The sequence below is a fragment of the Aythya fuligula genome, chromosome 1, assembly GCF_009819795.1.
Source record: "Aythya fuligula isolate bAytFul2 chromosome 1, bAytFul2.pri, whole genome shotgun sequence".
In the NCBI taxonomy this organism is placed as follows: domain Eukaryota; kingdom Metazoa; phylum Chordata; class Aves; order Anseriformes; family Anatidae; genus Aythya; species Aythya fuligula.
This window is the reverse complement of record NC_045559.1, coordinates 107,566,537-107,583,693: the sequence shown is the minus strand read 5'-3', so window position 1 is coordinate 107,583,693 and position 17,157 is coordinate 107,566,537. Positions and strand designations below refer to the sequence as shown.

Here is a 17,157-nt window from a genome sequence, read left to right as displayed (position 1 = left end):
GAAGTTGTTATTCAAAGGCTTCCTAGTTTTCTTCTCATTGTTATAATCACCTTTCCTGTGCTCCCCTGAGACCTGTGGTTGAGTGCTAATTTTCCTCAATAAAAAATGGAGAGAAGGGTTTAGAATTCATCAGCTTCCTAAGTTTTTCAATTCTTCTCCAGTGAAAAGTACAAATGGCTTAACCTGACACCTTTAAATGAAACCTAACTAATACTGTGGTTCCTTTCCTGCCTTGGGTCAAGTTGAAGTTATTTTTGCCTATTTTGTACTGCAGGCAGCTTAAAAGTGGTGTTTTATTTTTCTCTCTTCTTTTTTTTTTTTTTTTTTTGTGGATCTTTTTTTTTTTTTTCCTTCTAATTTGTTTCTTGATTATTTTCATTGGTTAGTTATTTAAAGTTACAAAGACGCCTCCTCCAGTCCCAATTAATATAAAGAGGTAATGTGTATTAGTTACACATTTGCCATGGAAGGTGCACACAGCTAAGCAGAAATTAATTCAGGTAGTCACCTGATGACAAGGTAACTTGCTGTTTTAAGACTTGCAATCTTAAAGCAAACTGAACTCACCTCATACCTAGTCAACCCCTGTCAAGTCCTGAGACCATGCACTGCTGGATCCATACAGAGCCTTTACTAGTAATAGTGAAATCATATTTACTGGGCTACAATGCCCACCTGGAGGAAAGCTGGGATCCTATTACTTGATGTTTCCATGTTCTTTTTACAGTTTTTTACCTGACCAGGGGAGCTCTGTATGGGCAATTCAGCATGGTATGGTCATATAGTTTAATCATACTAATTATTTCTATGGCTGAAGTAATATTCACTTAAGATTTGAATAGATCTGAACAGAAACAGGATGAGGTTGAAGTTTCTAATCTGAATAGCCATACTTGTTGCTACATAAATCATATATATTTAATAATGATATTTTTTTTTTCAAGTGAACTCTCTGGAGAAATCACTGGAGAATAAATTCTGGTAAATCACAGTATTTTGAGTCTGTGCTAGCAGATACCAATCCTAGACCAGTTTGTTATGAAGCTGCAAACATTTCTCAATCATTTTAAAGATTTAAAAAGCTGGGATATAATCACTTATGTGTCATTCTCGTTTAACCAAGGAATCAAATTGCAGTAAGGTTTCATTGCCTAAAATAAGAGAAAGTTGTATAGTAAAAAGTGGGAGGGGGAGCGTTGCATGTTTTTTTGGTTTGTTTTGTTTTTATTTAATAAGACTATTGTGCTTGCTGGTCTCATTCCTGATGATCTTGCTGGTCATCTGTTAATGGCATCATAGTTGCAATAGATTCAGATCAGTGACATTCTCAGGAATAACACCACTAAGTCTTTTAAATCAGTAAAATCAGAATTTGTAATTACGAAGTGTATATGTAATTATGACAGATGTAATGTTTCTGTTATCCTTTTAAACACTTGTTTGTGCTTGCTATTGTTATTTTTATGGCCAACACTAATGCACGTTTCCCTCTACAAGGTTTTATCATATGATGCTAAATTTTTTGACATTAATAATCATCAACAGTTTCTTTATTGTGATTTTGATTTTCAGTTGAAGTAATCTTGAATGGCTGATAATCATATTTCCTCTGTTATTTTTCTGTCATACACTTCTGTGAGTAAAAGCCAACCAAGAAAAGAACTTCAGTTTTCTGTCTTATGTCTTAGTATGTGGTTTTGGTGTATCAGATATGCTGTGTCATCTCACTGCTTAACAATGTAGGTTTGAAAGAAATGCCATCATGAAATCAAATATCAAATCATAATTTCTAAAAGTTATATGAAGCTTGCAAGAATACTTTTTTTTTTTTTTGAGATTATACATGCTGTTAACAACCTGCATAGAACCTGCTACAATTTTCAATATGATTTCTATGAGTAGCTGCTATGCCTGCAGATGAACAGAAAATCCAAACAACAGTATTTTTTCTTCAAGATTATTTTTTTGTGACTTTCCTGGTGTTACACTATATATCTACAAACAATGGGTTCTTCATTAATTTCATCCTTGTGGGAAGACAAATTTCTAGCCAATTCAGGAATATGCAGCATGCTGAAATTAAATGAGCTGCAGCTCTAAAAGAATCACATGGTCTCCTATAAAAATCAATGAAGTCCAAGACACTACTGTAACATTATTCTGATTCATTGGACCTTAAGGCACGTAGCAATACTCTGGAATTTTCTGCTGTCTCCAACAGGTACATGGATAGAATACATTTACCTGAAGAGAATGGGAAATATTGTGAATATACCATCCATAATCCAGAAGGGAGCTTCCATCAGCTTCTACACGATGATGGCTGTTGTGACCAACAGCCCTTTCTCATCATCAAAGGTAGATTTTCAGACTAGGAATTTCTGGTCACATATTTAATAGACTTCTGGAATTTTATCATCATTTAGTATCAGCATGTTAGGTTGTGAAAGGTCTTATCTTTCATGCTGCTTCAAGGAACAGTTTCACGTGCAATTATGATCTGCTTAAATATCCCATAAAAGAAACGTCAGACTGAAGTACCTGTTTTGAAGTTTTCTTCCTGTGTGGATATCAACACAATCTGAAATCAGAAAGCTTCCTAAAATCTGTGATTCTTGAAATTCCAAAGATGATTCTGGTAATCAGTATTTGTTTACATTCCATGACACATACTCAGAACACGACCAAGACAACGAGTTCTTGCTTTGGCAATTTTTGACTATTTGCTCTGAAGAAGGAAGAACTAAGCATAAAGTTAAAACTGATTCATTTTTCTTTTTCCACTTCTTTTTCCCCTGTGTGTGGATCTTCTACCATCTACATCTACAGCAGCTCCTTTGAATTTGAACTGGAAAAAATCCTGCGGTTTTTGCTGAAGTTATTTACTCTCGGAATGACTGTTCTTGAGTATGTTGCACCATGTTTTACAAAAGAAACAACGCTCTGAATTCTAAGCCACTATTCATCTTTTCTGTTGCTAACACATGCAGTCTGTGTCCAAAATAGCACTAAAGTACACAAGGTGTCAGAAGATATATTTGGTAACTATAGTGACAGGCAAAGCTGATGTGCAGTGGCATAGCCATGGAGAGTAATGGCACTTTGATCACAAATAAATCTTTAAAATTTAAAATAAAAACCAAACAAACTGTAGCAACTTGTTTCAACTTGTCTAGATTTTAAATGCAGGAATTTTTTTGCTATCAGTCTTTCACTTGGCCTTCAAGGGATGGTGTACTTTGTCAGACAAACCATAAACTTTGTAGGAGGGAAGATAATCAACACAAAGTCACAGCTGCTTTAACCATCCAAGTAATATTATCTAAATCCAGCAACAAACAAGGCACCACTTTCTGCATCTGTTCTCACCTTCCACTCTTGCTTTCAGCTAGCTCAAAATGCACATTTTGGCAGCCATACAACTTCATCTCATTTGATGCTACAGTTCCTCAGTGGGAGTTGGAGAAATGGTTGATAAATCAAACTCAACCACTAATCACACCATTCACTTCTTCCCAAGTACAGCTTACTACAATTGAAAAAGAATGACAATTTCTAAGCATCATAATCAGCTAATTCTCCCCTCCTGAGAAATTATACCTTTTAAACTACGATGCCAATAGAATTGTGCAGATTGAACACTCTATGGTATCAGAATATGTTACCCTGTCCCAGAAGCTGCTCATATCTCCTTGTGGATATTGTACTCTCATCACATTGCTATTCCCTCTAGCAATCATACCCTGAAAGCTGCATACCTCTTCTACATGTGGAACCCTTGAAATACATGGTTATCATCATTCTGGTATTACCTTGGGAGCTCTGGAACATGTTTTTGAAGCTGTGCAGTGACCAGTCAGGTCCACATTAGCCAGTAAGGAGATGGGGAATATTCATGTATGGAACTGTGGGTCATGTCAAAAGTTCAGGAAGCACAAGCATCACAGAAAAAGTCAGGTAATAGAATACCATGTGCAGCATGAAAATAATTTAATATTAAATATATATATATTCTAAATATATATTTATTTTTATAGAATCTGTAAAATTAATCTCAAGTGATGAGATAGCTCCCATTTTATAATTACTGTATGATTTGTTTTGGGTTAAGCTATGTTTTCTTAGTAAGAATATTGCAAGTAAAGAGAGATTTCATCCCTTTTTTTAATTTTCAGAAGGCATTTTTTTTTGTTCAATATTGTCATTATTAATATTTTTTCTCAGAGACCTGTAAATACATAGAACTAGGTATTCAAAATATTAAAGATGTTTAGGCTATTTTTTTGTTGTTGTTCAAGGGATGGGTTTTATATGGATAAAGACACAGATCCAGCTGTATTGTAAGCAAAACTCTGTAAAAACCTCTGCTGAAGATTTTTCCTGTGTCTTCTAGCTCTGCGGTGGTCACGAGCTTGTAAAAAAACAAACAAGTATTGTTTTATGAATATTAAAACATTCTCCAAATAACAGTCATTGGAAAATATTTTGATTTCTGAGATTTCATTACTATTTCCAAAAAGCTTTAAAAAATAAATAAATAAATAAATAAAATAAAAGTCTCACTTCTGGGACAATTTTTTTTCTCTCTTTTTTTTTTTTTTTTTTTTTTTTTTCTATAGCAGGTGCAGTACACAGAACGGTCAATTAATTGAAATTACACTTCCAATGTCTTTACATGTAAGCCATTGTTAATAATACTTACTTATGGATCTCTGTAGAGAAATACGTGTATCTGTATGGAACTGTGTTGATCATGTATGTTTTTGAGAGTTCACTGATTATTCGTATTCTGCTATTGTACAGAGTAATTCAGTGAATCAACAGAAATCATGATTATTGAACCACAGAGGCTGTTCTGGTTGTCTGTGTTTTGTTTTTTTTTTGTCTATTTTTTATATTCTTTCATGCTACTAGGAAATAAAAGCATGTGCACTTATTCTATCTAGCAGAAAACACCTTAGTATATATATTTGCATCTCTCCCACTACAGTATTTGAAAGGAAAAAAAGATTTTTTCCCAATTCAGTAAGAGTGCATTATTGTGTCAGGCAGACTTGAGAGTTACTAACATTATTCATTCATAGAGATTATATTTGTATTTTGACTTCTTACCAGTGGAAATTCCAATGCTGTTTTCCCAGTGTGGATCTCTACTTAGGACTACCGTGAACATGCAGTGTACTTCATTTTTCCATGTCACTTTCTCTGCCTCTTTCAGTTCTGGTCTGCTGCAGTGCCAGAATTGGTGCTAATGTGTTTTGTCCATACTCAGTGCATGATCAAATTAAGCCTCAGAAAGATATTACCAAGGGTTATCAAGTTCTGATGGACACAGGCCCCAAGGTTAGGGCTGCCCCTCTGACATTGTGTATTTGCTGTTAAAAGTTGGATAAAAAGACTGACATTAGGGGTCAATACGAATGCAGACTTCTCCTTTGCCTATATATTCCAATTTTGCTAATGCCATTTACAAATGCAGGAAAATATAACCAGTGTGGTTTCAGTTTTTGCTTAAGGCTAAAACTGTGTGTTATATTTTTGTTCCAGATTCTTCATTGCTCTTTGCAGTAGTCAACTTCTGTGTCTTTTCTCTGGTCTTTCCGAACTGTGCTTCAGCATAATTGTACTGTTATTGTACCTTTTCTATAATCCTAATATGTACTTGGCTTATTTACCTACATTCCTGTTAACCAATTTATACGGTTGGAATGAAATAATACAGACCTACTGGTATTGCTGAAATCCTAGTGACAATTCATCGTAGCCTCTTTTCTCTAGCATTTTTTATATGCGTGCGTTAATCTCTGTGATATTCTGGGAATCCTCTCTAGGCATAGGAAACTATTTCAAAATATGTGTATGTTTTTTAATTTTAATGGAATTTTCTTGGACTGTATTTGCACTCACTTTTGTTTTCTTTCATATTTTTTTTTGTTTTCAGGAATGTTAGCCTCACAGTATATTTGAATAAAGTATTTCAACATATTTACAGAAAAATGAATGGAATTGTAACCATTTAGTCTTGAATGCTTTGAGGTGTTATTGCAATGCATCTTCAGAATAGGACCAGGAAACAGGACTTCCTTAACTGTTCATGAAGCCACAGGGGAATACAGGTTCAGAGGAATGTAGCAGAAAATATCTTGTTACATATTTTTCATTATTTTATAAACAATTTTGAAGAGATCATTTTCAGACACCCTTGAAATAACTAGAAATTAACTTCGGTGAATATCGATGTTTTATGAGTCATGTAGTCAAATTATTTTATTGTTTACAATTTTTATGCATTTTGTTTTTGTTTTTTTTGACTTCGCATAACCTGAATAAAAAAAAATACCTCACTTTTTTGAAATGAACCAAGCAGCCCTCTCAAAATGCTTCTTAACGTGTATTTCATGTTGATGTGGTTATCAAAAACTTCCTATCTTTCTGAGTATTCATTAGGTTTTATTTTCCCTAGTAACAGAAAAAAATATTTTCCCTAAGATTTAATAGTTTTCACTATTTAATATTTTTCAGTATTCAAATATTTGTATTTGAATAAAATATGTTTTTTTATACATGAGAAAGTCATTCTGGGTACAGACCAAATGTCTACATAGCGAAGTTATTTTATATTATAAAATATTAGAAATATAACTATATTAGAAAATAATTGCATAAACTAAAACAAGAAAGTGAATCTATTGGAATAGTTATTTAATTTTAAGGATCTTTGTGAGTCTCTTTATTTTTTTTCTTAACATGAGGTAACACTTATATCTCTTCTTTGGAAAGTATGGAGTTAATTATAGTGAATATATAGTGAATTAGAGAATTTGCTATTAGTGTTGAACCAATAGATAACCAATAACAACTTTGTTGTTATCCAAGTAGTATTGTATCTATGACTCATAGTCACAGGTTGTTTTAGCATATCTATTTTCACAATTTAAAATGTGAGTTCTAGGAGAAATATTTCTAACAAAAGTAAAATCAGAAAATGGCTAAAGTATATGTACACTTTAAGTATGAATAAAGTAGATTTACAGTTGTAAATGTAGATAACTTTTTTTTAAAAAAACAAATAATCAGTAATTAAATAATACTGATATGAACTATGCCATGCAAAGTGCTTGTAAAATATATAGAGATTAGAAAACTTTTGTTTTGTTTTAAATAAATTGCATTTTAATTATACCAAGAAATCCCCCCCCCCCAAATTGTTACATTCAGTATTGCAGTAGTATAGCATGTTTACTAGTAATGTCATATTTTTGTTCTTTCATCTTTTAAAGGTAAAATGAAAGCAGAATTTTCATCATTAGGAATGAAAAAAGAGATGGGTGATCTTACTAATTTTTATCAATCCAGAGGAATTTAGATTTTCTCCTGCATTAGGATTTCATAACTTTAGTTTATGTGTCTATGCTGTGTGATTTTCACAGGAAACAAAATTCTGTGTCTTTGGACTCTAATTTGGATACTCCTCCTTCATAGAAATCTGATATACTTTATATGACAGCTTTATTTTGAATATTTGAAATCTAAATTGTATGCATTTTTTCTTGCATTCAGTGAGGTAACAATTTGTATATTTATGAATGTATGTATTTATAGGATTGAACATTAAAGTATGCTTCAAGTTTAAATGCAATACAAATAAATAGTTACTGTTTTTCCCTCTTTTCTTCACCTTCCTCAATAATGAAGGTAGGTAAACATCACTATTTTGTATCAACTTTTTTTTTTTCTTAAATGAAAGAAAAAAATAATTGAAAAAGAAGCTATATTTCCCAAAGCTACAAAACAAGTAAACACAGAGCCAGATTAAAAATAACTGTCTATTTTTTTGTTCCCTCAGGTATACTACTCCATGGAGTTGTAGTGTCAAACAGTAGAGTTTTTTAAACTGTTTTATTTAGTTTTCCCTGCTCTTTTATGCTCTTGAAAGACAAATAGGTTTGGGTCAGGAGGTGGGGAGCCAAGGATTTTTATCAAGTTGATAAATACAAAATTTATCTTCTAGAAAAAGAGAAGCTGGTATTCATTTTTCAGCCCCACCTTCTTCCATGCAATCATATGTAAATGAAATCCAGAAATTCGAGTTGTATTTATGAATCATGATTTTTTTTTTTTTAACAATGTTGAGCTTCTGTCAAGAAAATATGAGTAATGAAAATAAGAAATCTATGACTGGATTTGTATTTTGATCATAGTGTTGGGGGTATTTCTATTCAGCTTCACAGTTGCACTTTAAGGTCAAGAGAGATAATGCCAACTGTGATACTATGAATTTACATATGTATTTTCATTAACTGCAGCATCATAGCAAAATAAATGAGGTAATAAACAGGTTTTGAGTATGTCACTCATTGTGCCAGTCATAAATTGGTAAATGTGGTGGTTTACCTTGACAGTGTTCCTTTAAGCATGTACTTATTCACATGATTATAGTGCCTCAAAATAGAACGTTTTTTTCTATATATTTTTAATTCATTTGACAAATTTAGAAATTGCTTAGCTGTTAGTAATAACTTCACCACAGGTGAAGAGATGCTTTCAGTCATACTTATCAATGGTGTTTAATATATAAAACATACGTAAATATACATATATGTATAAAACCTTTCTTTTTCCTGAATCAATGTAAACAGAGCCCAGATGGCCGTATAGAAGTCAAAGGGCAGCATGGAAAATCGTCACTGCATATTAAAGATGTGAAGTTGTCAGATTCAGGGAGATATGACTGTGAAGCTGCAAGTAGAATTGGTGGGCACCAAAAGAGCATGTACCTTGATATTGAATGTAAGTTCTAATATTTTGTTTCTCTTTAAAATTTGTTTTAAAAGAAAAAAAAAGTACATTCTTAATGGAAGGTCAGTTGTTCCTGGTAATTCATGTTTAAACTTGCATAATTTAAGAAAGTGTGTTCTTAGTAGTAGTTAGTAATGCTGAATTCTGTGGAGGGATACTGACTTTTTTTTAAGTTGACATGACCCTCGTCAGTGATTTATGCACAAAAGGATTTCATCTCAGATCTGTGATGTTACCCACTTATTTAAGGCTAAACTTAATAACTACAAATTGGCTAAACTTAATATCTTCACATCTTTGGTCTGGTGGAGCCTGCTCTGGATGTATACAGTATACACTGGGATAAGGTAAAGACTGATTTGAGCAACAACTCAGACTTGAGCTGAAACTTCCAAGATGCAACAAAGTTTTTGTATTTTGGGGTTGCTTTTTATTTTTTTTTCTCCTACTTCTTTTACTTAATAATGCTCCTCCAGATATCAAGCCCTTGTTATATGTCCTCATGGAGTTGGAGTTCACAAGTTTGTGACAATTTCATTTGGATAGACTGCTTTGTGGACAGGTTGCTTTATTCAGAACTCTTGATTTTTATCCAGGAGCAAATTAGATTATTTTTGTTTAGAGAAGAGTCTGATGCTTTAGAAGCCATTTATATGAGAGGATATAAATTTCAAATACAGAAAAATTCAGTGTTAAATTGTCTCTTCAAACACCCTTTTGTTCAAACTTCTAAAGCAAAGGTCTAGAAAAAAAAAGAAAACCAAAAATCATTATTCTATTTTGCTAGAAATTTGCAGGATATGTTTATTTTGCTTTTTCCAGAATAGCTTCAGTGAGCCTGTTTGAAAAAAGTGAAAAAAAAAACAAAACAAAAAAAAACAGAAAGGTTGCATGAAAAGTATTTGATTGAATGGTTACACTGAATTGAAGGAGTGTCTTTCCACTGAAATGCAATAGACATTGGAATAAGATCTATAGTACAGAGCTAAGTAATGATTTCAGACTGTCAGCTGAGTAATGTCTTGAGGAGTTTTGAAAGTGACTTCAGTTTACAGTTGCATGTTCCATCATTTTCACAGGAAAACAATGGATGTTGATATAGGAAATAAATCTGAAAGGAAAACAAGAAATTTCAAAGTTCTAACTGGATTTTAAAAATGCAATGATTTGCCAACCCAGAAGGCCTAAGAAATAAATACAGTGTTCATTAATAGCTTTAACATAGCTGTTTTTCAATAAATAGACATTTGAAGGAATTTGAAACTTTGCAAAATAATTTGCAAAAACTCTTTTGGGAGCATATTTAAAATATTTTTTCTTTAATGACACTTACTTGGTGTGCTGATAATTATTTATTTTATATGTATTAAAAGAAAAAAATATTTTACTAGATAAAAATTAAATTGCAGTGAAGCTCCTTCAAAATATCTATAAAATTCCAAATTGTATCCTACTGTATGCATAAGATAACATGGAAAAAATGTTAATTAAGGTTATGTAGCTATTATGCTTTAAAATTCAATTTTTTTATTTTTTTTTTTTTGGTACTAACAAGGGAGATATAGGATGCGTCACAATTTATGAAATATTCCAAATGAAAAAATTTCAAAAAATTCCAAATTTATGAAATATACCAAAAGAAATGGAAAAAAGTCATTAGCAGAGCAGAATTCATATTAAAGTCCATAACAAAAATTCTGGATTGATAGAATGAATTGATGTCATCTAAGACACCTTTCAGGGTGAAATTTTTGTACATAATGCTATGAATTTAAAAGTAATATATTCCAATTGAGTTAATGTGAATTGTGTGGCAGGCTTAATTTGTAATATGTATGGGAACAATCAAATACATATATGTGAAAATGGATTATCATATTGTTTTTAATTATGTATTTATGCCTCAGTAGATATACTTTTTATGCAACTTAAAACTTTTTACAGTTCAGAATTCTTCTGATAAAGTGGTTTTTAAAACACAGAAATATTATTCTATCATCATATAGATGACACATTGTAATGATGATTTTTAATGTATAACACAATATTTTTATTTACCATAAAATTTTGAAATGTCTAAAACCAGAATTTTCATTTCTTGAAGTTTTAACTGTTATTGAAGTTTCAACCAAATATTCTAAGAACATCTGTGCTGGAAAAAATAGAACAGAAGTAGAAACATTTTCATGTCCATTATGTGTCAGGTAATTTTGTAATACAATGCATGTATTTTTGGGGTGATACAACAGAAGTCTGTCTCTATTGGTATTCAGGTTTACCAGTCAGAGCAGTTTTTTAGTTTGCATTTGAAATAACTTTATACTCTTACATGAACTCCAATTGTCCTGCCCAGGCAACAAAACACTTGTGTAATTAAAACGATTTCTGTCCTTTAAAATAGTGTACTCAGAGGAAATTGTCTTCATTCTGGCCTCATCCCTCATCAATCTAGTTTCTGTGATAAATTTCTGTGATGAAACAGTCTCGATAAAATAATCTATTAGTACTTTCTTACCACTGTTTCCATACAAGGCTGTGTTGTCTTAAACATTAGAAGTGCTTTTCTGAACTACTTTTTTTTTTTTTTTTTTTTTTGGTAGCAGGTGTCATAGTTACCATAGTATCATTCTGGCTATTTCATTTCATAAGTTGCTGGTTAGAGACTTTCACTAAAAGATACATGTTCAAAAACTAAACGATTGGTATTCAGAGCAAAATGGGAAAAGAGAGGGTAGTTATATGAGATTCTGTGAAGTTGGTATCAAATAAATGTTTTGACTCCCTGTGTATTATTCTCCTAGTGATCTTTTTTCAGCATATTAACTGTAATTACAAATGTTGCTATCAGGGTTGTTTATATATATATTTTTCCAAATATTCATTTACCAAATTGCAGATTTGAAAAATCTTCAAAATACTGTAATTTTAATGATTTTGGTTTTATTCTCTTCAAACCCATTTTTGAGAAGGATTTTTTTTTTAAGTATGGCTAACTCTTTGCATAATCACTAGTGGGCCATTTTAGCAGAATTTTTATTATTTAACATTATTCTAGCATTAGCTTCAATAACTATTTTAAAATTTAAATATAAATAAATAAGCAAGGTCTAATTGTACATATTGTTCCATAGCTCCTAGATACAGCTAACCAATCCACCTAGTACCATTCTATAAGCACAAGTACACACAAGCACAGTAGTCTTCTTTATAGGTTTTTAATACCTTTGCTAGTTTATGTAGTCAGGAGAGGAGCATGTTGCTGTCACATTTTCAGATGTCAGTGCAGTCAAACAGGACTAATTGAGGCACAGGGTGCCCTGGTGTCACTGTCTCATGCTTTTACTTACTGACCCCTATCAGAAACTTAAACTGACAGCAAGATTGCACAGAGTTTTTGTACTTTATCCTTGTTCTCTGTTGGGGTTGCTTTTGATGATAAGAGCAGTTCGCCAGGACAGGAAGAGATTATCAGTTTGATACCGTTCAGGCATGGTTAACCCAGCCTTTAATCTGAAATAAATGTTAGACAGACATAAATTGCTGAGATGTCAGAGTCACTTAAAAGGATTTCTTTCTACAAAGTCTTTTTTTTTTGTTTAGTTATGTTTAGTTTTCCTTGTATTTACAATTTAAAAAAAATACTTAAGTACAAGAAAAAGAAGATAAAAATATTATTTACTAATAGATATCAATAACTGCAAGTTTTGGTTATACATATGAAGCCTAGTTTATATTGTATATTTATTATTATTATTAATAAACATCATTGTTACTACTGCTAACTGAATCAACTGATTGAAAAATTGGCATATATGATGTATACTAGGTATTGGGTAAAGATGTGTTTGTAGCAATTAGCTACAATTTCTCATGGATAGACAGCTTTTTCTTTTTTTTTAATAAAAACATTATAGAAATAGATACAAAAATAGATAAAGCAAGAGGTATTCTAATAATGATGAGGTTTTCAGAAGGGCCTGAGGAGGTACAATATACAAATCCTAGTGAGTTACAAAATGATCGTACCTGCAATATGATCAGATGCCTTTCAAAGTCACAGTTTTCGTATGCAAATGTTTACATTTCTATTTGGTACCACTGTGTTTTTAAAGAGATATATTTGTTTTGAAACTAAATGCAAAATGCGAAGGAGATAAGACAAAAAAAAAAAAAAAAAAACAGACCTAATTAAAAGAAGAAAAAATCTGATGAGAGAACACATTATTTCTTGTGTGTATTTCTACAAATTATTTACTGCAGTGATTAGAATTGAAGAACTTAAAAATAATAATAATTTTGACTTACTGGATATAACAGGTCATCTTTCTTCAAGGTATTATTTTCAGTAATGTTGTCCTGATACCTGCTTCATCACTATACATGAAGGTTAGTGTCGTGGGCTATAATAGGCCATCACAAGCATTATTACATTTGGCAATATTTTTGGCATTTTTGTATGAGACCAGCCACATGAGTGGTTGACAAATACGACTTCTTAGAAAGCAGGTTCTGGTATTTAAGTAATTTAAAGTTTCTTCCAAAAATTAGAAGATTTTCTTACTACCAATTTGTGTCCAAACATGAGTTTTGTAGTTATATTCCTTATTAATTAGCAACATTATTTCAGTGCTACCAAAAAAGTCATGTAGCATACGCAGCATAGTATTATCTTTAAATAAACTTGTACAGTATTTATTATACTACTCAACTTGATAGTATTCAACTTCCTCAATTAGAAATCAATCTCATTACTGTTACAGTATCCAGCTTGTCTTTATGAATAGTCCTCTAGGTCTTTATGAATAGTCCTCTAGGTCTTTCCACTTTGTTATGTTAGTCATCTGCTTAGCACTGCAGTTAATGCAGATGCTTTGGATTCATGCTGTTCATTTTATACCTTTGCAAAGACACAGAATTACTTAAAAGCAGATTGAACAATTTGAACCACAAAGTCTACCTAATGTCAAGGAAAGAAGGCTTTGAATTAGTGAAGATAATGCTACTGTGGGCAGTTACGTTACAAATGTTGTAGCCTATCTGATTCCAAATAGAATTCCAGCTACCTATTGCTATCGTGAATTCTGAAAAATGTTCGTACTTTGTATTCAGTTTCTTTTAAAAGAAGTCAGTGTAGAACAGCCCACAGCTATTCCCATAATCACTGAATGTTTGAGGTTGGAAGGGATTACCTCTTGTCCTGTCACTGGGCACCACTGAAAAGAGCCTGGGTCCATATTCTTTATGTCCTCCTTTCAGATATTTGTGCACATTGATGAGATCTCCCCCTAGCCTTCTCTTCACCAGGCTAAACAGTCCCATCTTTTGAGGACTCAATTACCATACAATTAAATCATGATGGTCTTGTTATCAGAGCTAGAAAACAAAACAAATAAACACAATCATATGGTCTAAGGAAAAAAAAAAATAGAAAAAAAAAAGAAAAAAAAAAGCTATCAAAAGCCACCAAGAGAAACAAAATGTTGAAGTATTCCAGAAGATTTTACCGCTTTTCTTGTAAAATACTATTGGTCTTCCTGTCAAATTTATTGCTTAAAATGATAAAATAGAGATTTAGTAGGTTAATGTTTAGCATCATGAAATACTTGTAGTTATTCTGACATGATTTTGGAGCTCAGCAATGTTACTGATTAAGACTTAAAACTTTATTTTTTTGTCTACTTTTTGCTTTTACATAGAAGAAAATTTGGTATGACATTGCAGTGACTTAAAGGGGATAAAAATGTTGAATTCTGACCAAAATATGAGGATTATTGCATAAAGTCACTTGGCAAAAATACTTTACTAAGTCCTCCTGTACTGAAGCAGTGATGAATGCAGCTTTGTTGTCTTTTTCTGATTCTGCCACAATAAATGTAAAATTAGAATTTCTACATCTGTATAGTAAATCTACCTATTCTTTGGCCCAATAGGGTGTAATAATACCATAGAGCAGAATTTCCATCTTAAAAACTTTTGGCCTGTCTATGACTTGTTAAAAGATTACATTCATATCAAGAACATTTCTGTTTTTTTTTTTTGTTGTTGTTGTTTTGTTTTGTTTTTTCCTAATACAACATGGTTTTGTTTACCTTACAATGAGCTTGATATCGTTTTAAGTAGATTTTTAATGGCTTGTTGGTTTGAATATTTTTTTTTTAGGTTTTGTTTCTCTTCAGATAATTTAGTCTTTTTTTTTAGTAAATATATTTTCCTCAACATCTTTGCTTACTGCCATCATTTTTCACATATTCAACTATATAAGTAAAGGTTAAAAAAACACATGCACACAATAAATAATTTTCTGATGTTTCCTTTGTGATGGTTCTACTTTATGAGTTCATCTCACAAGGCTAAATGTTAAATGTTTTCATTGATAATTAACACATAAATTTTAAACTGTTCATTCTTTGAAAATACAATAGAATTTTGCAAGTAATTTCATCCTATGTAAAGTGTAATTTATATTATACAGTAATGACCTGTAAATGAAAAAAAGAAATAATAGCACAACACAGTCTGTGTTTTTCTCTGTACCTCCAAAACAGGCACAGCAGAGCAGAAGCAATGCATCTGAGAACTGCAAAACAAACAATGAGGTGTTATGATAGCAAGTGTGATGCTGAAACTTTGCAACCTGAACAGAACAAAATATCTTAAAGTTAGATTTGTAGCCTCAACATTTTTTTTTCATTTACTTCCCTTAACTGCAGAATATTTTGCATTACCTGGAGTATCTTTAAATAGTTTATCTTTAGTTGTGCTCAGAGAATCCTGAAGTGGCAGACGCTTGAAAAAGAGATCTACTGTACTGTTTACAGTAAACTGAAACATACAGCTTTGCTTGCAGTGTATGAGGCAAGGTCCCTCTGAGCTGGTTTGGAGTCCATGCACCACAGAACCTGCCCCTGAGCTGCTGTTTCTGCACACACTGGGAGCAGCATAGGGCTAAAGTAGAGAGGGTGAGTTTGAGCACACTGTGTACTGGAGGTTTGAGGGATATAAGGTATAGGTTTAGGGGAATCAACCTGTTGGAAATGGAGTTGGATATACAAGGTAATTTCATTAATGCTGTTGGGATTTTTATTCCATTCCTAAAAATTACTTAGAGATTTTGTATGGACAGCACTGTGTGTTAAAATAAAGTGAATAGATGCTAAGGCTGAGAGTCCCTGCTCCATATAGGAACAACTGTTATGATTTGGGAATATAGTAGGTATATTAGGTAGATAGGTAGGTAGGTAGGTAGGTAGGTAGGTAGGTAGATAGATTAGGGAATAGAGAGAAGAGACCAACAGGAGACATGGAGGTAAGAATGTCAGGCAGGAAAATACAGAAGGTAAATACATGTATATGAAGCTGGATTTTGTTCTTAAAATGTGAAAAGTGGGACAGGGGAAGAGGTGGGAGTTAGTGTCCTGATTTGAGAAAGACATTGTGGCTTGCTTCTGGCTATGTCAGAATTACATAATCTAATATATGATATCAGAAGTCTGATAATCCTAAATTACTCCAGTAATCCTGTCCTGAAATACAGGTAGCAATTGAAATTTTGATACATAGTGATTCCACCCAACAATGATGTGTCAGTAATTGACAATGCATAAATATGTTATTACTAAAATAAAAATTATTAGTGTGAGAGATCTGGAGGGGAAGAGATCTTGTTTTAGTTCATATGGCCAGTGTTCCTAGATATTTAATGGCTAACAGATATATGCAGTGTTTATTTTAAACATCAGTTTTGACATAATAGCTTATTTTTTATAGCTATAATTTTATTACAATCTTTTTCTCCATCTGGCAGATATTTTCTACACTTCTTACCCCAAAATAAATCTTTTAATAAATAGTTACACTAACATTAACTTAGAGTTGCCTTACAGAAAACAAATAGTAGAATTCACAGCAGTCATTTGCAGGGAATGCCTTGCCTCTATTTCTGGTTGTTAAATTACAAGTATCTAAAGTAAATATCAGGGATTTGTACAACTCACAAGAACACAGATTTTTCGAAATCATGCATTAGTAAATCAGGATACTATGAATTCAGATTAAATTTAGTGAAACCGAAATAACTGAAGAGATTAAAATGCCACCCTGAAAACCGTATCCCAGCAGTAACATAAAAATTTTAGACAAGTTAATCCATTCACAGAAGATATTTCTATGAAGCTGGCTTTTTTTTTCCTTTTTTTCTTTTTTTTTTTCTTTTTTTTTTTTTTAAGTGATCAACCAAATACTTTCTTCCTTAGCATCAAGTATAATTCAGAGACAAATATGTTGAATTTCTGTATCTCTGCCAGCACCAAGCAGTAGAACCATGCAAGCATTCATTGCCCATTGCTAAGGCTGAAGTTG

The 17,157-nt window shown here is 32.2% G+C and overlaps 1 protein-coding gene across 3 annotated transcripts in view; it reads left to right on the top strand.

The window, feature by feature from the left end:
- Positions 1-17,157, top strand: part of NCAM2 (neural cell adhesion molecule 2) — a 288,960-nt gene that overhangs the window by 188,927 nt on the left and 82,876 nt on the right. For all 3 annotated transcript variants that reach the window (XM_032203980.1, XM_032203996.1, XM_032203989.1), the window contains exon 9: positions 8,640-8,790. In XM_032203980.1, coding sequence (XP_032059871.1) covers positions 8,640-8,790 — 151 coding nt within the window. The remainder of the gene's footprint in view (positions 1-8,639; positions 8,791-17,157) is intronic.